Source organism: Colius striatus, chromosome 14 (genome assembly GCF_028858725.1).
Source record: "Colius striatus isolate bColStr4 chromosome 14, bColStr4.1.hap1, whole genome shotgun sequence".
In the NCBI taxonomy this organism is placed as follows: domain Eukaryota; kingdom Metazoa; phylum Chordata; class Aves; order Coliiformes; family Coliidae; genus Colius; species Colius striatus.
The window spans coordinates 3,625,168-3,649,285 of record NC_084772.1 but is presented as its reverse complement, the minus strand read 5'-3'; the positions used below and the strand labels follow the sequence as shown (position 1 = coordinate 3,649,285).

The window sequence follows — 24,118 nt, the reverse complement described above, 5'->3', positions numbered from 1 at the left end:
CAAAACCTCACAAGAATCTTAAATGTCTCAAATGTGTGTTTTAAAAGCTTTTCATTTCATGTAAATAAAACCACAGAGCCCCCAATATATCCTGCAGCAAAAGCACGCAGAGTCCAAGGGCTTTAACTCTGTAAAGTTACTCCCTATCATTCACATCCCACCATGAAACACTGATTTAATAGATAAATACCAATCTAATGGATCATTCTTCATCCTCAAGTTATCCCTGGGGAAGTATCCTGGTGGGTAACGCAGATTGTGATACTGATCCCAAAGGACTCGCTTGCTACGAGGTGGAGTAGGAATAATCTTCACTTTTATTGGAAGCTTCACTGTTGAAGTCTGCTCTGCACCATTCTTGGACTGAAAGACAAAACAAACTACAGTGAAATCCTTTTACCCCACGGGAACACTCACCAGTTAACTGTGGATTCTAAAAGACTAAGCAAATGGAGGTATCAAATCTGCTTTTAGTCACCAGTAGCAGCTCTGGAGACAAAGAGATGTCGTTTGCCTTAAAATGGTACTTTTTCTGCATTCAGCAGTTTATAGCTATGTTCAGAAGTAAAAGACCTAAGATATGTTACAACTGTAATTTGGTTCAATCATTAAGAACCTTTAAAACTTCTCAGGAACAATTAGGCATGTTTCTGGAAGGAATATGTTTAAGCCATGCCTTTCTCCAAACACATAACTTGAATTCACAATGAACAAATGGAACTATGAAGTTGTCTCAAAGAGAGGTTTTCTGGCTCTGAAGCAATTTGCAGGTTCATCCTCCTCTCCCCTATAAAGATTATTACTTGTACACTTCTATTTCCTGACCCCAATCTAACTTCTGGTTCAAATGACAGGATCAGAGCAACCCCTTAAAAAGAAGGTGTTTGTATACTGGGAAGCAATTTTAATCATTATTAACATAGAAAAAAACCCCTCCAAAATGCACAGACTTACTTCATTTTCTGCAGGGGACGATATTGTGATCATAACATGACCTTGAGCAATGCCTTCCCAAGATGCTGCTTTCTTTGCCACCGAGATGGAAATTGCCAAGTATCCAGACCAAGGCCACAACACAGGGGAATAAGAGAAAGCCACTTCGATATTATCCCCATTTTGGGGGAGATAGGGTTGCCAGTCTGGCTGTGAAATGAAGAATACAAAGCATCAGTAAAACAATATTTGCACTCCCTAATTTTTGTGCACATAGCACTGATCATTCACACACAGAAATAACAACTCTTGGCTCTTCTCAAGGTGCTCTGGCAGGGGGAGTGGACTGGATGATCTTTTGAAGTCCCTTCCAACCCTTAAGATTCTGTGATGTCAAGTTTAAAAATGTCCACAAAGCCCAAGAGGCTGGTGTTATGTGAGTAAATCAATCTAATCACTACAGCTTTCATGACCTGGACTTACACAGACTCTCTGAAAATCCACCTGAACGCAAAATTTCCTTTAGGTAACAAAGTTACCTCATACAGGCAAACAACATCAGCTGTGTCTGAGTATCACCATAAGGTAATGCTGTTGGATAACAGCTTCCAGGCTCTTGAATGTAAACTTAACTCTAAAACAGACCTCAGGATTCGCAGTAAAATGTTGAAAGTAAGGTCATTTCCATTGGCTAGAATGTGGGGATAGGAGCCTTATTTAACTTGCACCAATTCCCACACCTGTTCTACACTTGAACTTAAAGCTCAATAAACAAAAAGAGAAAGAAAAACCTCCCTAGTCAAGCAACATGCCCAATATCACTTGTGTAAAAGAACAGGTTTTGCAGCAGCCCTTGGTAAGTCAATACATTCAGGTCGTTTTGACCCATGCAAGAGGTATGATCTATAACACCAGGATTCTTTACTGAGACTGTTTATGCTCCAGACTAAGAAAAGAAACCAGGAGGAAAACCTATCCACAAGATTTTAAATGCTATCAAAGCAGCTGTCAATCCAAACTGGTTTTACAAAGACCAAATGCTCCACGCCCCTGAAACAAATGCATTGCTTGAAAACAAGAGCTGGTGTTGACAACCTGGGTGTGCCCTTTCAAATCAAACATTTTGCATCTCTTGCTCTCAGCTGTGAGAAATCTGATTTGTTCTATGAAATTTATAGCTAAAACAGCCTTTTCTGGGAAGGTTTTAGTTAAGTCAGGACTTGGGTCTTACCTTGTCTACAATCCTCCCTGTGACTCCCATACCATTCAGGATGGTGACATTAACAATGGTTGGCATCCCTCCGTAATATATGGGCTGAGAACAATAGGGCCACATGTAGGGACATTCTGTCAAGTCAATGTAGCTTGGACTCAAACTGCAGCAGGATGAAGAAGGTACGATAAAACAAAAATCAATCAATCAATCAACAGAAGAAGAAGTGCCACTATCTATAACTCTGAAACAGTTACAGATAAAACATAGATTCATAACATCTGAGGCTAGAAGAGAAAGTAAATGTATCTCTCATAGACACTTCATTCCCTACAACTTAGGCAGAAAATACTTTTTAGTCATTCTCTTGTCAAAATTCATGCTTCAGGATTAAATAAGGCTCATGTTCTCCTTGTTGCACAAGCATGGATTGCTCAACAGAGTTACACATGCATCACCTGCTCTCTGAAGAGAAATACAGCAGATTATAGTGTAATGTTGATTAATTAAGGATTAAAATTAACCTGGCCTGTGGTTTATAGCTGTTGAGGATCTGATAAGCTCTCAGAAGATCCAACTTGCCATGTCCTTGTTCAAACATGTTGACACCAGGAAGCCTCCGTGCTGACGCAATCAGAGCCTGCTTCATACTTGCTGGATTCACCATCTCGCGCTTCTGAACTGTGCTGAAACAGGAGCAACACATCACGTTAGGTTGCCTTTATTCTAATTTCCAGCTAGTCTTGCTTACCATTTTGCCTTAACAGTCATTTGATTTGAAGAAAATGCAAGCAGAAATCAGCTTGCTGTAACATCTTCTCGTTTGGGGATAATTACTTGATTTCTCCTTGGAACAGCTGAAGAAGAGTGACAAGGTTCTGACGCATTTCTCTTAAAAAACAGCTATTACATGACTTTTTCTCCTTACAATGAGCCTCATTACCAACAGTCATTACAATCAGGGCAGTTTCTTCCTATGCTACATAAAATACTCTGAAAATCAAAGCCCCTGTAACTGGAAACTTGCTGGCATCTTTCCCAAAATGACTCTTTCAGGGGGGAAAGAGCTTTGTTGTTTAAAGGAAAACACACCATTTAATGGAGAAAGTATGATGATGGTTTTGATTTTTTGGCCTGTTTCTCAAAGAAAGGTTTGTCTCATTCTTATGCAGTAGCAATGCAAGACTTGCAACTCCCACTTTCCTTTCAAGTGCTCCAGTTTGCAACAGATGATTTGCGCAACCGGATAACAGCCATAAAACCCTAAAGCCTATAAAACTTACAAGTACTTAGATCATTATCTGCTACAGGTGCCTACTTGGAGCAGCTGCTCTTCTACAACACAACTGACAGAAGCTCAGCAGTTCAAAATGGTTTAAAAATGTGACAAAATTGCTTTGTGGTCCTGTTCTCAAAGATGAAACTGTTACTCAAAACAGGTCTCAAGTTCTCCCCATACAATTTAGAGCTGGTTAGTCAAACAAGGTCATCTCCCAGGCAGAAGAACCTTGACCTTTATCCTCTGAGTTTGTTTTTCTACATCTAAACACAATTTGGTTTTATCTGGGGGGGCTCCTTTAAGACCTTCCTGAGTCAGTATCTCTTTAGAGGTTCTTATTTAAGACTCACCTCACTAACAAAGTAACAGCACCTGCCACCACAGGAGAGGCAACACTTGTCCCAGAGAGTGAGCGGCATCCCCCTTTCATACCAGAACCTCTCACTCCAGAGCCATAAGTAACAATATCAGGCTTCACTCTACCATAGCCTCCAGGCAGCTCCTGGGAAAGAAAGGAGCATGGATTATTACCCTGATATATGATGTTACACTTCATTAGGCTGTTTAAACTAACTGCAGGTCATGCTGAAGTAAAATCATCACCTAAACTAGCTGAGAAAAGCAAGTAACACCTAAAGAAGGATTCAAGCTGTTTGTCACATGTTGTTGGTGTTTCAACATCAATATGACTGCCTATTATTACCTTGGTGTCTATGCTAAGAATGTAACCACTGACAAAATGATAAGCCAACTGCTACAAGTCTACTGAGATGCAGCACAAACAGAAACACACCATTGTCCCCTTCATCAAGAGCACAACCCAATCTCATCTGAAATCACGTGTCAGTACCCATCACCTCAGTTCAACAGGTAAACATGTGTCACGTAGCACTTGTAGCACATGGAAATCCCAGGACTTCAAGGAAGGACAAGAGCAGGCCTTCACTTTTGCAGATTTAACCACACAGGCAAGTCCTCACTTGAATCAAAAGGTACTGGACATCTTACATCAAGAATGTCAGTAGCAGTCAAGGTTAATGATGAACAACCTTCCAAAGAATCACAGAATCAATCACAGACCCTTAAGGGTTGGAAGGGACCAGTGTAATCCCCCTGCCAGAGCAGGACCACCCAGACTAGGTCCCACAGGAACTCGTCCAGGTAGGTTTGGAATGTCCCCAGAGAAGGGGACTCCACAGCCCATCTGGGCAGCCTGAGCTTCTTGCTTTAAGACTTAAAAATGTTAACTACTCTGATCATTGATCAAATCTTTTACCACTGGTTACTCCACACGTGCCATCTGCATGGGATTACCCCTTCAAAAAAAGGCTCCCTTGCCAAGGCCCTTAATTTGGCTGCAAATGTGGCTGGCCCCAGTCAACGTAACTCACCCAAGTGGTCATTCCCCTAGATGAAAAGCGAGCTATGTTATCTTCAAAGTCAATGCCACCTACTCCAATCACATCCATCTGGTCAGCAGGGTTATTGAGAGTCCTAGAACAAGTTGAGAGGTAGGAAGTTTGAAAGGAAACCCAAACCAAAAAGCCATGACATAGTCGTGAGTTAATCCTGATAAAGGACACGCTGCCATCATTTTTGTCAGATGCTCTTTTAAACTCCACAGAAGCAGAAACAGTTCTGGCCTGATCCCTTCTGTATTCCTTAAGCCCAAGATCAGCACCCAAAGATGTCTGCTCACACTAACAGGGAAATGTCAGCTGGAAATACTGCTGTTCTCCTTTACTGACTTCCCACTTTACTAGCTAAGTACTTCACAAATTGCTGTACTACCACAGCAAATGACAAACACAGTGCAAACAGTTTGACTTGAGTCACTTTCTAGAAACAGATTACAGGAAGACAGGAGGAGGGAAAAGTTCCTGACCAAGCACATGCTTCCAGAGAGCATATAATAACACCATGTTTGCTTTTCTTTGAAGTGGGCACTGAAGCTTACCCATACAAAGGACCATCGTTGCCAATAGCAGAGACCATGATGACGTTGTTGGCTGTCAGTTCCCACACCTACAGAAAATAACATTTACAATAAGGCTCTGCCACCAAAAAAGACTTTTCTAACCACCCTACACCCTGTGGGGCCTCACATAAGGGAACAATTAGTCCAGCCTCTGTTTCTCACTGAGACTTAAAAAACAGATCTCACTAGTATGTTCAGTTTAAGATTATGTGACCAATAACCCAGACTCAACAGCAACACTGCTGATGGTATTTGTTTAGGTTGCACCAAGGAAAATCTCCTGTCCATAACAAAGCACTCCACATGACAAAGTCAAGTTATTCTAAATCCCCTCCTGTAACAGTCTGGGGAGAGCAGTGAAGTCACTGTCAGACTCAATTTCAAAGCAGATTATCATAAAGAAACCAAAAAGGAAGAATGTCTACTCCTCAAATCCCTTAATTACCCTTTACAAGGAAAGCTTTTATCCCTCTTTAAAACCTAAATGAATTCACTTAGTGCTTCTGAAGGACAGATCACCAATTCAGGGAACCTTGACATTTACAAAGACAAAAACCTAATTCTGTCTTACCCTGAAACAAGTCTCTTACCACACAGCTGAATCAACAACCTGTACTTTGTACCTATACAATTTGCTGCTCAATTCATGCTATACATATTTTTACCATGAAATAAACTACCCATGCAGAGGTTTAAAAAACCCCCACAAGGGTGGATTTCAGTTAAAACTTCTCCTGCTAAGGCCCACTTCCTACATACAGCATTTTGTAAAAGACAGCTCTGTGAATATTTGGGTTGTGTTTGTTTGGCTTTTAAATCTGCTTCTTAAATATATTCTTAAAAGCATGTAGACTCTAAAAAATGTCTCTCATGCAAATGGAACTCCACAGAAACTGTCAGCAGCTGCAGCAAAGAAGTAGCTCTGCCAAGTCCAGCACTTGTCTGAGGATTAGAAACACCATGATCACTTCCTTTCCACATACTAACCTTATCAACAAATGGATGATCCATGAAGTCTGGCCCACCAATACTTAGATTCAAAACATCTATCTTCTTTAAGATTGCATAATTAAAGGCATCCAGAAACCATGATGTATATGAGACCTATGCAAGAAAAAGGGGGGGAGAAAAAAGCAATCATTGGAAAATCCAGAGATTCCAAGACAACACAGACTTCAGCCAGAGAGCAGAAATACCACTGAACAGGGCACAAAAGGGACAGCAGTCTCTTAGTATTCTAGAGATCAGTACATTTGAGTGACTGCTCCAACAATCAAACAGATCAAACTTCCACACATGATTTAAGGAAGATATACCAGATCTGGAAAACTTAAGACATCTTGCAGTTAAGTCTCTTCTAAATGTATCTTCTTGACTTATCAAAGAAAACGTGGCAACACTTCCAAGTACCTCCAGTAATCCCAAAGGGAAAAGTTAATAAAGCAGTAATGTGAAAAGGCAACAATTGAAACACATGTAAAATCAGTCACCTGGTTATTGGTGAATACTCTAAAAATGTGCAGCTCTGCATTTGGAGCAAATCCCTGGCACTCTCTCATGCTGGCTATCACACCTGCTACAAAAGTCCCATGGCCTAAACCTATCCCAGAGAGAAGGAAACACAATGTTAGAAGACAAATCACTTCATTGTCAAAGATCTGTACTGTTAAACACTGCCTAAGCCAAGAATTACATCAACTTAACAGACTTTACAACAGCCCACAAAACGTGGGTTCAGCCCTTTTCTTCTTGAACCGTATTTTGCCACTGGGTTCAGTGAGGACAGAATTGCCAGATGAAGAGACTTTAAGTTTATCCACTCCTGATTGCTAGCAATGAAAACAAGAGCCACAAAAAGCAATCATGACAGAAAAAGGTTATTTTGACAAATGCATGTCACGAGGCCAAAGTCTTTTCACATCAATTCCTTAGAAGATTTTTACCCTTTCTCTGCAATAACTCTCATTTTGTGAAGGGTGAAAAATGAGACAAAGACACAGTTTGTTTGGGTTTTTTTAACTTTCCTCAATAAATCATTCAGCCTTTGTTTTATGGGACTGCCTGGGACTCCAAATCTGCCTGTCCAGCAATCATATAGGCACAAACCTGCTACAAAAAGCAGGTACTGCAATGCAAAGAAATACTGCACGGGATAAAACTACAGAGGGTGCACAAAAGACTGAGCAAAACACACATATACCTTGAACTCTAAAGGGATTAAATTGCCAACTGACTCACTGACCCAGACTGTATGAAGTTAATAATCTGTGAAAGCATACAGTGAGGGCAGGTTAGGGTTGAGATATGAGAAAGGGACACAAACACACTGCAGAAAATCAACAGATCTTTGGAACATTGATGGGCACGAGCCAGCACAGTGTTTGTTCATAAAAACTATATAGAATAGGAAACCTTACAGGAAGGTGCCAAAATCTGGTTAGTTTAGGACTGCACAGTAAAAGTGCTCTCCCCTCATAAACATGGAAATCTGTGGAATGGCAGAATACATAAAAAGGAATAAGAAAGAAACAGCTCTATAGGGTTTGTCTCACCTCCACCTAATATGACAACGTATTGATGCCTGAATAATGTCTTCTTGCCCCTACAATTTTCAAGTGCTATGATGAGAGACACATATCATTCAAAGAAGGCTTATGCCTGGAACTTTAATGCTCTTTGTTGAACTTGGTATGAGTACAATGTGCTCAAGACACAGTAAAATTATGCTTAAAAACTCAAGACAGACATTCTCAACAGATGTCAGCACCACAGCAGCTTTATAATGGAAAACAGAACATGCAAGTGTCAGGAACAGAATCACAGCATCATAGAATCAAAGAATGGTGGGGGTTGGAAGGGACCTCTCGAGGATCATCTAGTCCAACTCCCTGCTAAAGCAGGTTCCCCTCAATCAGGGGGCACAGGAATGTGTCCAGGCAGGTCTGGAAACCTCCTGAGAGGGAGCCTCCACACCCTCCCTGGGCAGCCTGGGCCAGGGCTCCCTCACCCTCACAGTAAAGCAGTTTTTCCTTATGTTTAAGTGGAACTTTTTGTGTTGCAGCTGATGTCCAACAGTGCACAGCAGCTCACCATCATCCAAGGTTCTCTCATTAGTCCAGTTTGTTCTCTCCTTTACGTTTTTGAAATGTGGATGTTTCTCGCTCAGCCCAGTGTCAAACACTGCTACTCTTACACCAGCACCTGTAACACAAAAGCATTGCTTTTTCTGATTCAACTTCAAAGTAAATGTTTCAACTGAAAGAAAACTTTTCTGTTTAATGTAGCACTCAACTTACAAGCTCTGTAAGTTACAGGATCATAGAATCTCAAGGGCTGGAAGGGACCTCCAAAGCTCATGCACTCCAAGCCCCCCCACGCCAGAGCAGCACCACCTAGAGTAGGGCACACAGGGACTCATCCAGCTGGGTTGGAATGTCTCCAGAGAAGGAGACTCCACAGCCCATCTGGGCAGCCCCTGCCAGTGGTCCCTCACCTCACCAGGGAAGAGATTCTTCCTTGTGTTTCTTTGGAATCTCTTGTGTTCCAGTTTATACCCATTGCCCCTTGTCCTGTCATTGGCCATCACTGAGCACAGCCTGGCTCCAGCCTCCTGACACCCACCCTTGATGGATTTGTAAACATGAATCAGGTCACCCCTCAGTCTCCTCTTCTCCAAGCTACAGATCCCCAGCTGCCTCAGCTTTTCATCACAAGGCAGATGCTCCACTCCATCATCTCTGTGGCCCTGCCCTGAACTCTCTCCAGCAGCTCCCTGTCCTGGAACTGAGAGGTCCAGAACTGGACACAATACTCCAAATGTGGTCTCACAAGGGCAGAGGAGAGGAGTAGAACCTCTCTGACCTACTGCCCACAGCCCTTCTAATCCACCCCAGGATGCCACTGGCCTTCTTGGCCATGAGAGCACACTGCTGGCTCATGCTCATCCTGGTGCCCACCAAGATCCCCAGGTCCCTTTCCTCTGCACTGCTCTGTAAGAGTTCATTCCCCAGCCTGTACTGGTACAAGGGGTTAATCTGTCCCAGAGAAGTTACAGACCTTAAAGAAAACATATTCCAATTCAGAACCTCAACAACAGATGATAAATATGATCAATTTCTCCTAAGTCCAGCACACACACAGACAGAAGAGCACTCCATAACTACACAATGGATCTCAACACAAAGTATTTCTCAATCTTTCTGGAACTGCCACCCAGTGAGAGATCAACACACAGGAGCCAATGAGCCTTTCCTTCCGCTTCACTTGTTGTTTTCAAAGAAGGTAATTGTTCTGAGCCCCCAGCCACAAGCATACCTGTGTAACCCATCTGCCAGAGGACATCTGCCTGCAAGGTCTGGGCGACCTGGCGTGGGATGGCTCTGAGCAAGCGCCTGCTGGAGTGGCGGCCGGTGGCGTGCCAGAAGCCAGAGCCCAAAGACAGGCTGGCTCTCCTCAGAGGACGAGACGACTGCCATTTCTGAGTCCATCTGGTCTCATTGCAGTGCACCACTGGATCAGCTAGGCAGGATGAGGATGAAGGAAAGACAATACAGCATGAGGGGAATCACAAAAGGTTAGATTTTTGTGCAAATATCCACATCATGGGGTTACAAGAGAAGGTTCAGAGGAGTGAGCATCCATTTTGCCTAATCCATTTTATCTCCTAGGCCATAGCTGGAATCACTACCATGCTTTCACAAAGATGTGACAAGACCTTGATAACTTTATAAGGCAGAAGAACAGATTTCTGTAAGTTAAAGAATAACTGTAGGGCACTTGTCATTTAGAAACACATAATCATTTCAGCTGCAAGAGACCTTTAAGATCCTCGAGTCCAGCCTCTGTCCAGCCCTATCAACCACAAGACCATTTCCCTCAGTGCAACATCTACCCATCTCTGAAACCCCTCCAGGGATGGTGACTCCAGCACCTCCCTGGGCAGCCCATTCCAATGCCTGACAACCCTTTCAGCACAGAAATTCCTCCTCAGATCCAGCCTGAACCTCCCCTGGTGCAGCTTGAGGCCAATTCAATCTGAAATAAGGCTCAGAAGACTTTTCCAAAGCAGATCTCACGCAACCACACAGAAGATTACTCACACTCCGCGTATTTGAGCGACCGGAAGACCTTCCGCTGTGGTGTTACACGCTTGATGTTGGGATGATCCTCCAGTGTCAGTACTCCATCCTTCTGTTTCTCATTGATCTGAATAACTTCAAAATCACTAGGATAGTCACTGGCTGGGTTGTTGCGAGGTACAATCCTCCAGTTCTCAATATCACTGCTTTTTAGTGCACTTGAAATAAACTTACTTCTAGCTTTAGCTGTGAAGTATCCGTTAAAAGCCACAATATATTCTGGAACAAGAGCACAACTCATCAGAACTGATGTTTAAGCAGCTTATGCATTCACATCACAAAGGTCCAAATATTTTCATTTATCCAGAACAAATAATCACAACTTGAGGCACTTTTTGTTGCCCTTAGAAACCTGTAATTGATTCTGCACTACATCATGCTTGGCTTTTTATGTTTTTTCCTCACTAGGAAACCTGAACATGATAAAAACCTTTGTTAAGGAAGGTAGAATTGTAAATATCATGGAAAGGTGGAATGATGAGGGGAAGCAGGGGAGAGGTAACAGATCACAGAATCATGGAATCTTAAGGGTTGGAAGGGACCTTGAAAGCTCACCCCACCCAACCCCCCCATGCCAGAGCAGCACCACCTAGAGCAGGGCACATAGGAACTCATCCAGCTGGGTTGGAATGTCTCCAGAGAAGGAGACTCCACAGCCCATCTGGGCAGCCCCTGCCAGTGCTCCCTCACCTCAGCAGGGAAGAAATTCTGCCTTGTGTTGCTTTGGAACCTCTTCTGTTCCAGCTTGTCCCCATTGCCCCTTGTGCTGTCATTGCCCATCACTGAGCACAGCCTGGCTCCAGCCTCCTGACACCCACCCTTTATGGATTTGTAAACATGAATGAGGTCACCCCTCAGCCTCCTCTTCTCCAAGCTACAGATCCCCAGCTGCCTCAGCCTTTCATCACAAGGCAGATGCTCCACACCCTTCATCATCTCTGTGGCCCTGCACTGAACTCTCTCCAGCACCTCCCTGTCCTTCTAAGGGGCTCAGAACTGGACACAATATTCCACATGTGGTCTCACAAGGGCAGAGGAGAGGGGGAGCAGAACCTCTCTGACCTACTGCCCACAGCTTTTCTAATCCACCCCAGGATGTCATTGGCCTTCCTGGCCATGAGATCCAGCAGTACAAACAACTGCTTGATATGCCAATTCAGTCTGTGTCTTGACACATGTGAGTTAATGGTATTAAGTTCTACTGCAAGTAACTGACACCAAGAACAACATGGACAGAGAATTAAGCTGGTCCAACAGTCCAGCCCTCAACCTGAATGAGTGACTTGTGAGTGGAACTCAGCCCCAGTGAACATTACCACACTCACCACAGCAAGTCTTTGGCTAAAGACTCACAGAAATGTCACAGGTTGACCTTTTGCCTGGAAGCACCCAGGTAGATATTGCGGAAACATTAGGGCCCCTGAGGGTCAAGGTCATTCTCATGCTACCCTCTGCCACCTCAGCACTGCCATCTGCCTCACTTTGCCTTTTGTCTCCTCCCTTCACAATTATCTTTCCAACTTCTACACACTTCCAAGCTTTCTCCTGAAGGAACACACAGAGAATTCTTGCCTTCTCACCTCTTCAAGGCCTACTTGTGGTTACACTTCATAAAAAAGCCTCAACCATCCCACTGGCTGGGTCAAAACACACCACTACTAAACACACCAAAGTGACCAGACTTGCCCACCTGAGCCTTCATTCTCACTTTTAACATCCTCTTAATTTCCCCCTCTCTTCCTTCTCTGAATCTCCAGTTAAACCAAGAACCTCTGAAAACATGTTTCTCTTTGAACAATCAGCAAACAAGACGCTTCTGCAGAAACTCTCTGCATTTTACAACGGCACAAACACCACAGATCAGTGACATTTACATAAACTTGGTGGTTTTTGTCATTTTGCTGTTTAACTCTTTATTACCATGTTCCACGACCGTCGAAGTGAATTCCACTTTCAAAGTAAGGCGAGAACATCCAGGACATATCTGAGCCTCATGAGAGGAATTCCCTAGTCTGGTACTGAAGTGTTTTTTGCCACAGAGTAAAACAACAACCAGAACCAACCAGATGTTTGCAAACTTCATGGTCATAGAAGAAACTGGTTTCATTCCAAAAATTCCATATATTCAAATCACGATTTTGTTCTTCAGAAACTAGTTAATTTTTGTTTCAGTAAACGTTGCTTTCACTGTGCTGATCAACTGGGTACTCTTAAAGCTGTGTCCAGAACAAGCAGAGATTTCATGGTCTTTTGAGGTAAAGCCTTATAAACAGGCTCATTTCTTTCTACGCTTCTTCTCCATTTTGTATGAAAGGATTCGGTCACTGAGGATGTGGCAGCTGAGTCCTGTACTCCATTGCTGATGGCAAGGTTAACTCCCTAGAAGAATTAGCAAAGCTGACTGTGAGCCAACCTGGAAGGTAAGGCAATACAGAAAATAATTAGGTTCACATTTGTGCAAATGTGTAGCCTGAAAATCACACAAGATAAACACCTTTGGAAGTTCATAGCACCAATAACACAGAAAAAGTTGGTCCTGTGTTTCATTTAGTTAATTTTTCATGAATCATGGAATCACAGAATCTCAAGGGCTGGAAGGGACCTCAAAAGCTCATCCAGTGCAACCCCCCTGCCGGAGCAGCACCACCTACAGCAGGGCACACAGAAACTCGTCCAGGTGGTTTGGAATGTCTCCAGAGAAGGAGACTCCACAGCCCATCTGGGCAGCCCCTGCCAGGGCTCCCTCACCTCAACAGGGAACAAATTCTTCCTTGTGTTTCTTTGGAACCTCTTCTGTTCCAGCTTGTCCCCATTGCCCCTTGTGCTGTCATTGGCCATCACTGAGCACAGCCTGGCTCCAGCCTCCTGACACCCACCCTTATGTATTTGTAAACACGAATGAGGTCACCCCTCAGTCTCCTCTTCTCCAAGCTATAGATCCCCAGCTGCCTCAGCCTTTCATCACAAGGCAGATGCTCCACTCCATCACCTTGGTGGCCCTTAGCTGAACTCTCTCCAGCAGCTCCCTGTCCTTCTGGAACTGAGGGGCCCAGAACGCGACACAATATTCCAGATGTGGTCTCATGAGGGCAGAGGGGGAGCAGAACATCTCTGACCTACTGCCCACAGCTTTTCTAATACACCCCAGGATGCCACTGGCCTTCTTGGCCATGAGGGCAAGTTGCTGGCTCATGGTCATGAATGCTCAAGTCTCTTCCTTGCTTGTCCCACTCAGCTACTAACCTGACAGTTAAACAGGCAACAGTAGCAACCAGACTCTACCACTCTTTGATAATGGGAGCAAAGAGAAGGAAACCACATGTCAGGCCCATGGCATGGAAAAAGTAAAGTGCAAAACAGAGTAGTAACGTGATAGTCTTTCAGATTTTCTTGAGGTGAAATGTGAGTTGCTACAGAGTGGGCACCTGAGAAAATGTAGGCTGGGATTACAGATGGAATAATGCAGAGCTAAATGAAACTGGTTCTCATGTGGAGGGGAAGATCCTTCCATCCACATTCCAAGGTGCAGAAAGCATTTGAGGAAAACTGAAAATACCACCATTTGTTTAGATTCCAAACATCTGACCAGCAATTAATAAATAAAAACTCATTAAGAGTGAGTGAAGAGAACCATTTTCTGTCTGGCCTGTCACACAACGTGGAGAAGCAGAGCTGGAGGAGCAACAAGGACTGGAACGCAGGAGCCTTACCAGGGGATTCACAGTACTTGGGAAAATGATGGGCTGACCGCTCAGCACAACAGCAGAATTAATCAAGCCTGTAGATGATAGCTCTTACTTCATCTTGATTTTAACTTTATTTAGCATTCTCAAGTATTTCCTTACAAGAGGGATGGAGTTACCCTCTATTTCTGTCTGACACCATGACAGAACTGCTTGTGATGACAAAGTTTCCTCTAAACACATCTCTAAACACAGTTACAGGACTGCAGATCTTGGCTGAGCTCTACCTACATTACCATCTTGTTCCTTACAGCCCCTACACCAAGCAACTAAATAAAACTTTAAAACACAACTACACAAATGAGAAAAATAAACATTCTTACAGCTGGAGAGTTGGGCAGAAAGGAACCTCCTGAGGTTCAACAAGGGCAAGTGCAGAGTCCTGCAGCTGGGGAGGAACAGCCCCATGCACCAGGACAGGCTGGGGGTGACCTGCTGGAGAGCAGCTCTGCAGAGAGACCTGGGAGTGCTGGTTGATAATAAACTAACCGTGACAAGCAATGTGCCCTCATGGGCAAGAAGCCAATGGCATCCTGGGGGTCATGAAGAAGAGTGTAGGCAGCAGGTCAAGGGAGGTTCTCCTCCCCCTCTCCTCTGCCATATCTGGTGAGGCCTCATTTGGAGTCCTGTTCTGGGCTCTCCAGCTCAAGAGAGACAGGGAACTGTTGAGGAGAGGCCTGTGCAGGGCCACCAAGATGCTGAGGGGATGGAACATCTGTGTGAGGAGGAAAGGCTGCAGCCCTGGGGCTGTTCAGCCTGGAGAAGACTCGGGGGTGGGGTATCTTATTGACACAAGTATTTAAAAAGTGAATGTCAAGACAGCACCTTTTTCTGTTGTGTGACGTGACAGGACAAGGGGCAATGGGCAAAAGCTAGAAAACAAAAGGTTCCCCTTAAACATCTGCCCAGGGAGGGTGTGGAGGCTCCTTCTCAGGAGGTTTCCAAACCCGCCTGGACACGTTCCTGTGCCCCCTGAGCGAGGGGAACCTGCTTGAGCAGGGGCTGGATGAGCTCTGCAGGGCCCTTCCCACCTCACCCCTCCGTGAGCCTGTGGTAACAGACGGCGAGCTGGATTCTGAAACACGACAGGAACTAAAAGCAGAGGGACAGCGCACCCACAACTTCGTGCTGACACCCTTGCCGTGTGGAGCTGGACAAGGCTTCCCAACAACAGCTACACTCGGAGCTACTCCCTGTTTTGTCTGAAGTCAGGGTACCCCAAACCGAGCGGTGACCGAGATCGCCGACCGAGACAGGCCGTGGGCAGCCCCTGTCCGCGGGCAGCCGAGCAGCCATCCGGCCCGGGAGCTCTGCCCGTGCCCCAGCAGGGGCCGCTGCCCGCCACAGCCGCCGCAGCGCTGAGCCCTCACAGCGGGGAAGGCCCCGCGCAGCCGCCGCCTGGGACGCACCAGCCCCAGACACACGGGGGAACCGAGCACCGGGTGCGGCGGGCCCGGCTGCTGCCTGCTCCGCTCCGCGCTCCCCCCCGCAGCGCATCCCCACAAGCGGCGCGGCGGCACCGCCGTGCCTCTGCCCTTCCCCCCGCGCCCCGCTCACCGCGCCGCCGCCGGGCCCGCCGCCGCCATCTTGGGCCGTGTTTACCACGGCGCTCTCGCGAGAGCCCCGCGGACACCGCGCACGCGCGCGGCCGGCGCCGGGGCGGCGGGAACGGGGCGGCGGCGGGAACGGGGCGGCGGCGGAGCGATGGCGGCGGGAGCGGGCAGCGGTGAGGGGCTGACGGCTCCCGCCGCAGCCGGTGAGGAGCCGCGCAGCAGCCGCCCGCTGGGAGCCGGTTGTTTGAGAAGCTGGTTGTTGAAATGTGGCCGCGCGGGGTCTGACGCGAGCCGGGAACAGCGGAGCTGTGCGGCTGGCAGCAGCTGAGGAGCATGAGGGACACACGGGAGGGGAAACGTGCCACAGCTGCGCTGAAGCTTCATTCAAGCCCTTGCTAAACATAAACGTGTTTAAAGCTCATTCGCCAACGAAATCATTAGTAACACGTAATGCCCAGTTGTGTGCTGCACGATAGAAGCAAACAGCCTTCAGGGCCAGGGGAGGCTGGGGACAGCCACAAGAGCTGACTGCCCCAGATCCTGCCCCCGCTGCTCCCTTCTCACTCCTTCCCTCCCTAAAAGCACCAACAGTATGGGGCTGCCCTAACAGCGGGTCAAAGGAAGGAGAATCTCCTCTGGAGGTTCCCAAGCTGCCTGAACACCTCCCTGTGCCCTCTGATCCAGGGGAACCTGCTTTGGCAGGGGCTTGGGCTGGAGGAGCTCTGCAGGGCCCTCCAGGCCTGAATCAAAGGCCTGACTTTCCCCCTGGGCAATAAATGCAAAGATCAGTGTCCTCCTCCATGGCCCAGCCCCTACAGGGGATGTCTCATTCAGTGACAAGGCGAGGGGCAGCGTCACTATATTAAATACATGTGATTTCTGTTTCTTTATTGGGGGGGCTGGGGGGATTAAGAGCTCTCATCAGCATTTCACATGACACAAATTAAGATTTGTACCCTGTCTCTTAGTGGATGGGGGCAAGCACTGAAGCATTCTTTACAAAACCAACTCAATAAAAGCTTGGGGAGGACATTGCCATTAGAACTCCAGGTTCTAACATCACCAATCCAGAGCTACCATGGAGGAGCAGCAGCCACATTTCACAATAGCCTTATTCAGCAACACAAGTCTTATTGCAACATTCAACCAACAAAGACCAGCACCAAGGAGGGGAGGATGCTCCCTGAGTCATGTTGCTGCCTATAAGATACTGCTGAGAGAGTTTATGGGTTTGGTATTTCAGGATATCGTTACAACAGCAGCACTAACAAGCCCATGACAACATAAAATAGAGGAAGATTGAGAATATTCTTCCTAAATCATGTCCCTCTTTCAGGTTGTAATTATGTGTACGCAGAAAAGAGGAGCAAATATATTTATATAAACAAAAGCATCAAAATCATACACCATCAAAACTCCAAGAACTTTTAATTATTATAATAGAAAAATCAGAATTTTTAAATCAAAACATTAAAGAAAAATACATCCTTTGTTTCAGATTGCTGAAGCAAAAAAGTATTAGCAAGATCATTCACACTTGGAATAAAAAAAGCATACAAGCCTCAGTTCCTCAGATGTCTATATTACACGAAGCTTGATTAGCAACGTACAGATGAGTTCCAGTAAGCCCACCAAAGTTCACTAAACATTTTTGCAGCACTCCGATGAGAACATACTCCTCAGTACACAGGACATTTGGATGATCCTCTTTCACTTTGTCTTATAACTTCCTTGACCATAATTCTGCAAAAAATGCATTGCAAACCATGCCCAGAGCCATTCGGGGAGGTGCTCAGCCAACGTGAACTGAGGAGAGGCACAGGGAGGCAAGAGAACAGAGAAAGGAGGGGGACAAAAAAAGGGGACAGGTTAGGATACATTCCATTAAACAAACAGTTTCTCCACGTACCACTACAGCAAGGCACAACCTGCTTGAACATCAGCACCTAAGCCTTACATTCAACCCCCTGGAAACAAATAGGTATAGCCATTTTGGAAGCCCACAGCTGAACAGTTGGGTTCTGCAAATAAATCCTGAAGTGGGTTGTTCAAATTGACAACAGCAATACTGCCTACTTCCTTTAATTGCCACATCTTGCCAGAACTCTTCCTCTTTTATTCCTTTTAGGCTAATCCCCACTTCTCCAATTCCTTCTACTTGACCTAACGCTCTAAAAGCCACGAGGCAGGACACACGAGATGTGACCAGTGTTTGTAAAATTACCTTGCAGCCCACAGTCTGCCCCCCAGAATGAACAGCAGATACATGGAGGGCCTACTTGCACATAGCTTAGGATGAAAATGAGGGCTTTTTAAATGCTATTATTGCATCCTCCCTGCCCCCTCTTCCCCAAAGCAGAAATACACTCAATAAATGAAGACTGAAAAGAGCTACTTCTGTTCATAGAAGACAGCCAGCAAAAGCCCGAGTGAAGTGAGATGTTCTGTGCTTTCGAATAAAGATTTCTTTCCCATTTTTGCTGTTCAAGTGGGAACTGGATTCACTCTCTCATTCTAAAAATAAGCATGCCTGAGCATAACTTACTAAAGCAGAATGAAGAATGCCTTTTAGTCCTACAATATATATTGCACTTCGTCAGACTCACAGAATGGTAGAGATTGGAAGGGACTTTTAGAGAGCATCTAGTCCAACCCCTCTGTCAAAGGAGCCTCCACACCCTCCCTGGGAAGCCTGTTTTCATTCAAGAAAGCAAACAGCTTATTTACTTGTGTTGACAAACATGCAACAGTTTAATTCTGTTACCTTTATTGCATGCTTCCAGTAACCAGTAGTCCTCATGGATAACCCAAGAGTAGAAACTGCATGACTGGCATATTCTTCAGCAGAAGGGAAAAAGAAAGATTTCCTTGATACGACAGTGCTGCCCGTTACCATTTTTGTAGCAACTACAAACGGGGTTAAACTCTGAAAAAAGATTCCTTTTGAGGCATACTCATAATGTAGTGCTCTACTGCAGTAGTCCAAGTAGGCCTAGTAAGACAAAAGCAGACAGATTTTTTCTTTCTCTCTTTTAAAAAAGCCAACAATGAAGCCTTAGGGCAGAGTCTTACTAATTACAGAAGAGTTGTAGAGTATTTTGTACTGAATACAGCTTAATAAAATCTTGAATAAATAGTATAAAAATACATTATATATAAATAGTACAAACCCACACATTTCTGAAGTATTACCAGCATTTGTATTTGTTGTTAGTTGTTTGCTAAAAACCTGCAACAACACAGTAACTTGAAGAACAAAGTGACTGCTTAACTCTGATACCAACTAAACACCAATCTGACTATTTCTGCTTAGAAGCAATACAAGAACACCATCATCTGAAACACCTTGTTTAGTCTGGGGACACTGCAAAGCTACTGTTAAAAGACAAAATGAAGTCCCATTTTTTAATACATTTACAGGTGATTTTCACACTCCACTATCTTCCCCTTCTTGCAACTTTTGTGCAAAATTAAACATATGTTTATGTGTATCTTTACTATCTCCTTTAGTTCCTTTTACTTTTACAGAATGACCTAAAAAAGCACAAGTCTGGTAAGTGGGATTGCTGAAAAATCCCTGAAAAAGGGCATTTTAGGCTGTTTGTGAGTGAAGGGGTTTCTCACACCTGCTTTAGGAAAACAAACCAACCAAACCAACCACTTCCAACACTACAAGCTATTAATGCACAACGAGGCTCAGGATGCCAGAGCAGCTTGTTCCCACTTCTGTGCCAATGTAACTGCAGAGGCCAGGCTCTAAACTGAGCTGTTGATCTAGGATTTGGAGGAATGACAGCAGCTAAAGGAAGAAACTTTGCTGCACTTGGTTTTGTTCTGTTCTTTTTCATTCAGGTCTTTTAATTGTTTGAGTTCTGAGTATAGTTCTACATATGCTCAGCATAACCAGTAGGGAGATACCCTGCAAGAGAAACAGGAATCTTAAGCCAGTTTCCACACTGAGGAAAATCTGCAAGGCTTTTTACACTCAGGAGTAATGGGAGCTGGTTTTGCATCAGGCAAAAGGAAGTACTCACAAGAGCTGTTCCAGGAGCAAGGCTACATCAGAGAGCAGCCACAGCCAGCCAGGAGCAATAACCATCTGTGTTTGGTACAGTGGATTGATTTGCCACAGCCCTTGTCACAGCACTGGCTTGAGCATGAGTACAGCCTGTCTTGCTACCAAATACTGTGATTCTGTAATACTAGTGTGCAAGGAGCTTGAGGTATGTCTGTACAGTTCAGCTGAAGAAGAGAGAGATTAAATTCTTGACCCTTTCAATGGGACATAGAACTAACATTGTTCTTTCCTCCAAGGTAACATTTTTCCATTACACCACAGTTGACACACAATACAAACAGCACTGACTGTGGTTCCAAGCCCAGTACTGGTGAGCATAAAGAGTTTACTGCATATTACAGATCATATTCACCTCCTATATTTGAACAAATCCCTACAAAGCATTCAAATATCTTTTGATCTCCTCGCTGAATGTGTTTACAACCAACCTATAATGCTCTACTTTTCAGCAGAAACTTACCATTAGACATTACACCCCAACTTACTTTAGAGGCTCCATAGATTGTCATCATTGGTGTTGGCTGACAACAGGATGCAGAAGAAATATTCACAATTGCCCCTTTCTTCTTCTCTACCATGCCTGGCAGCACAATATGCATCATCATGTTAGCAGAAGCAATATTTACATTGATTATGTCCCACAGCAAATCCTCAGGTAGGTTGGTAAAATAGTCTGGGTAGGGATAAAAAATTCCCACGTTATTCACCAAAATGCCAATTTCTCTGTCTCTCAGAGCCTCCTTAATGGCTGGGTAAGGCTCACGTCCCTTGCTGAAGTCAGCCACTATGAAATCTGTTTCCACTTTGTAGGTTTCAGATATACTTCTAGAGACAGCCTCCAGCTTGTCTTTGTTTCGGCTGATTAAGATGACACTGACGCCACGCTTTGCCAGCTCCTCAGCATACGCCTTCCCAATACCATCCGTGCCACCTGGAGGAGAGGATTGAAAAACAAGGTGCAAATCAGAGCAGCCCCAGCCTTCTCTTTTGTTAGTTCTCTCAATTACAGCTTTATTCTCTTCTCTGATGATCACATGGCACTGAAGATCTCAGAACCACAACAATAAAGTTGTATGATTGATTAGGTTGGAAAAGACATTTAAGCTCATCCAGTTCAACCATTAGCCCAGCACTGCCATGTCCACCACTAAACCTGTATGCACCACAGCTACACAACTTTTGAATATCTCCAGGGATGGGGACTCCACCACTTCCCTAGATGCAAAACCAGCACTGTACCAGCTACTAAGAAGAAACTCTATCCCAGATGAAACCAGGACAGAGGGCTGGCTACCCAGAGAACAGTTTAAAGACTGAGGCAAAGAAGGCATCAAGCATGTCAGCCTTTTCCTCAACCTGTGTCACTGTTTCACATCCAATAAAGGATGGAGATTCTCCTTTTGTTGCTAACACACTTATAGAAACCTTTTTTCTTTTACAGCAGTAGCCAGATTAAGTTCAATCTGGGCTTTGGCCCTTCTAATTTTCTCCCTGCATAACCTCATGACCTCCTAGTATTCCTCCTGAGTTGCCTGCCCCTTCTTCCAAAGGTCATAGAACCTCATTTTCTTCTAGGACAGTCTTCTTCCCTGCCAGCTCATCTTTCAGCACATGGGGATGGCCTCCTCCTGCACCTTTATGATTTCCTTCTTGAAGACATTCCAGCCTTCCTGGACTCCTTTGCCTTTCAGGACTGCCCCCCAAGAGACTCTCTCAACCAAGCTCCTAAACAGGCCAAAGTCTGGTTTCCAGAAATCCAAAGTAGCAGTTCTGAACATCCTCCTAACTTCTCCAAGAATTAAAACCACTCTCATTGTGTAATTGTTGTGCCCAAACTGGCCTCCAACCATCACCTCACCCAAACAACAAGAAACAACAGCTCCAGCCTTCCCTAGGTGGCTCCCTCAGCAGTTGCATGAGGAAGGTCCCTTCCACACTCCCCAGGAACCTCACAGACTGTTTCCTCTCTCTTATACTTTATTTCCAGCAGACATTTGGTGAGTTGAAGTCCATCCAGGACAACAAGGGCTAGCATTTCAGACTTCTTCCAGCATCTTATAGAATATTTCATCTGCCTGGGTGCATGGTCTGTAAGATTCCCACCATATCTGCCTTGTTGGCCTTCCCCCTGACTTTTACCCAAAAACACTCAACCCTATCACTGTCATTAAGCTCTAGACAAGAAAACACTTGCTAATATACAAGGCTGTGCCAACACCTCTCCTTCCTTCTTGCCCATCCCTTCTGAAAAGGTTATAGCCATCCTAGTTGTGCAAGTCATTCCACCACGTCTCCTTCTGTGATCCCATTCATACAAGCTTTATCTTTTCCATGACAACAATACAGATTTTAGAGCAGAACCTTAATGAATGGTGAGGATGTCAGAGGCACACAACTTATACCTCACTGAAGAACTTGAGCTCAAGTGAAAAACCCACAGCAGAAAAGGGATCTTGTCTGCACCTCTGTGTGTGCTTCTATGCATTCAGAGGGGAGCTTGCAATTGTGGGGAAAATTTGCCCTGTGACTTTTTCCCAGCACTCAGTCAATACACTGAACTCGCTTGTCTCCTGAGAAATTCAATTTAGTAAGGCACCGAACAACTGTCATTGTTTACGTAGAGTAACTTGCAACCTGAGGTAATACAGGTGACACAAAGCTCACCCAGCAATATAAACTAGCAAGTTTTGGAGGACTGCCACCATCTCTTACATAAACATAAGTAAATGTACTGTCTCTTACCAGTGACCACGGCCCACTTTCCATACCGCTTGACAAGATCGATCTCGCCGCCCAGCCTTGGAATCACATGCAGCCTAAGCACGCTGTAAGTGTCAAACACAAGAGAGACACACTTTCTGACTGTGTACCAAGCTCCAACTAGAGCCAGAGCCTCCATGTAAAAACTGCAGGAACGACTGATCTCTCTGTACAGGAGGTAGAAACGATCCACTGCAGCCATGGTGATCACAAGCCTGGAAAAAAATGAGAGAGATGCAGGCAATTACAACTGGCACATAATAACGGGTAATGGTTGACATGCAGCATGTTACAGCCTGAGCAACATTTCAATGCGGATAATGCCACAAGTCAGCCTGCTAGAACTTGGCTGTCACCTGCCATCACCCCTACTTGTTTAGCTACTGTTTATCCCTTGTTCAAGGGTTTAGCTCCTCATCAGTTATACTGTGATGACACCAATCGATACCACAAATAAAACGATTCCAGTCCAAGCAAATAAGGGAAGTTCAACATGTAAAAAGTAATCTTGGGTGATTAAGATCCTCCTACAGAAGTGGGAAGGGTAACCATCAGGAGAGAGCTGAGCACATAAGAAGCAACACAACCACAACACAATCCTCCAAGCACAGAATGCTACAGAAAGCACAAAACAAGCTCGGTCCGACAGCCCTCGGCACAATGTCTGACCACTAACCCCTTCCCAGCAAACGCGCTCCTCTGCGTCTCCTCATGCCTTAAAAACCCTTGAGTCACGGCACGCTGCCAGGTACAAACGCCACGGCAGAAAGCTGCGCCCCACAAGCCTTTCACCTGAGTGTAGTTTGTTTTCTAAAGCCAGCATCAATTCGCCCCGCCGGGCCCGGCAGCTCTCCCCTCACCCACCGGGCCCGGCAGCTCCCCCCATCGCCCGCCGGGCCCGGCGGCTCCCCTCACCGCCCGCCGGGCCCTCGCAGCTCCCCCCATCGCCCGCCGGCTCCCCCCTCACCCACCGGGCCCGGCAGCTCCCCTCACCGCCCGCCGGGCCCTCGCAGCTCCCCCCATCGCCCGCCGGCTCCCCCCTCACCCACCGGGCCCGGCAGCTCCCCCCACCGCCCGCCGGGCCCTCGCACCTCCCCGCATCGCCCGCCGGGCCCGGCAGCTCTCCCCTCACCGCCCGCCGGGCCGGGCAGCTCCCCGCATCGCCCGCCGGGCCCTCGCAGCTCCCCGCGTCGCCCGCCGGGCCCGGCAGCTCCCCCCGTCGCCCGCCGGGCCCGGCAGCTCTCCCCTCGCCCACCCCAGCAAACCGCGCTCCGGGCCGCAGGCCTCACCCCTCCCGGGGACGGATAAGGGGCCCCGGGCCCGCCCTTGCTGAGCAACGCGCAGCGCCTCGGCCCGGCCGCGGCGGCGGGGAGCCCTCGGGCGCGGGCACCGCGAGGAGCCGGGCGCGGGGCCGCCGGGAGCGGCCGCGGGGCCTTGTGGGGC

General features: G+C 46.0%; 2 protein-coding genes across 4 annotated transcripts in view; both read right to left on the bottom strand.

Moving 5' to 3' along the window:
* Positions 1 to 15,901, bottom strand: part of MBTPS1 (membrane bound transcription factor peptidase, site 1) — a 28,837-nt gene extending 12,936 nt beyond the window's left edge. For 2 of the 3 annotated variants that reach the window (XR_009819718.1, XM_062007213.1), the window contains exons 1-14: positions 15,842 to 15,901; positions 12,462 to 12,954; positions 10,503 to 10,760; positions 9,718 to 9,921; positions 8,494 to 8,604; positions 6,894 to 7,003; positions 6,391 to 6,507; positions 5,383 to 5,450; positions 4,817 to 4,919; positions 3,776 to 3,927; positions 2,671 to 2,832; positions 2,165 to 2,309; positions 955 to 1,143; positions 191 to 363 (exon numbers count right to left, since the gene is read on the bottom strand). Coding sequence is in view for 2 of the 3 variants with exons in the window: in XM_062007213.1 (XP_061863197.1) it covers positions 191 to 363; positions 955 to 1,143; positions 2,165 to 2,309; positions 2,671 to 2,832; positions 3,776 to 3,927; positions 4,817 to 4,919; positions 5,383 to 5,450; positions 6,391 to 6,507; positions 6,894 to 7,003; positions 8,494 to 8,604; positions 9,718 to 9,921; positions 10,503 to 10,760; positions 12,462 to 12,648 (1,979 nt within the window). In the remaining variant the exon portion in view is untranslated. The remainder of the gene's footprint in view (positions 1 to 190; positions 364 to 954; positions 1,144 to 2,164; positions 2,310 to 2,670; positions 2,833 to 3,775; positions 3,928 to 4,816; positions 4,920 to 5,382; positions 5,451 to 6,390; positions 6,508 to 6,893; positions 7,004 to 8,493; positions 8,605 to 9,717; positions 9,922 to 10,502; positions 10,761 to 12,461; positions 12,955 to 15,841) is intronic. The other variant, XM_062007215.1, reaches the window with a different exon arrangement.
* Positions 15,902 to 17,262: 1,361 nt separating this feature from the next.
* Positions 17,263 to 24,069, bottom strand: HSDL1 (hydroxysteroid dehydrogenase like 1). The gene is given in 6 exon segments (XM_062007216.1): positions 17,263 to 17,588; positions 17,590 to 17,643; positions 18,602 to 18,829; positions 20,401 to 20,846; positions 22,658 to 22,890; positions 23,965 to 24,069. Coding segments are annotated over 5 exon segments (1,020 nt in total). The 5' UTR covers positions 22,878 to 22,890; positions 23,965 to 24,069; the 3' UTR covers positions 17,263 to 17,516.
* Positions 24,070 to 24,118: the final 49 nt, after the last annotated feature.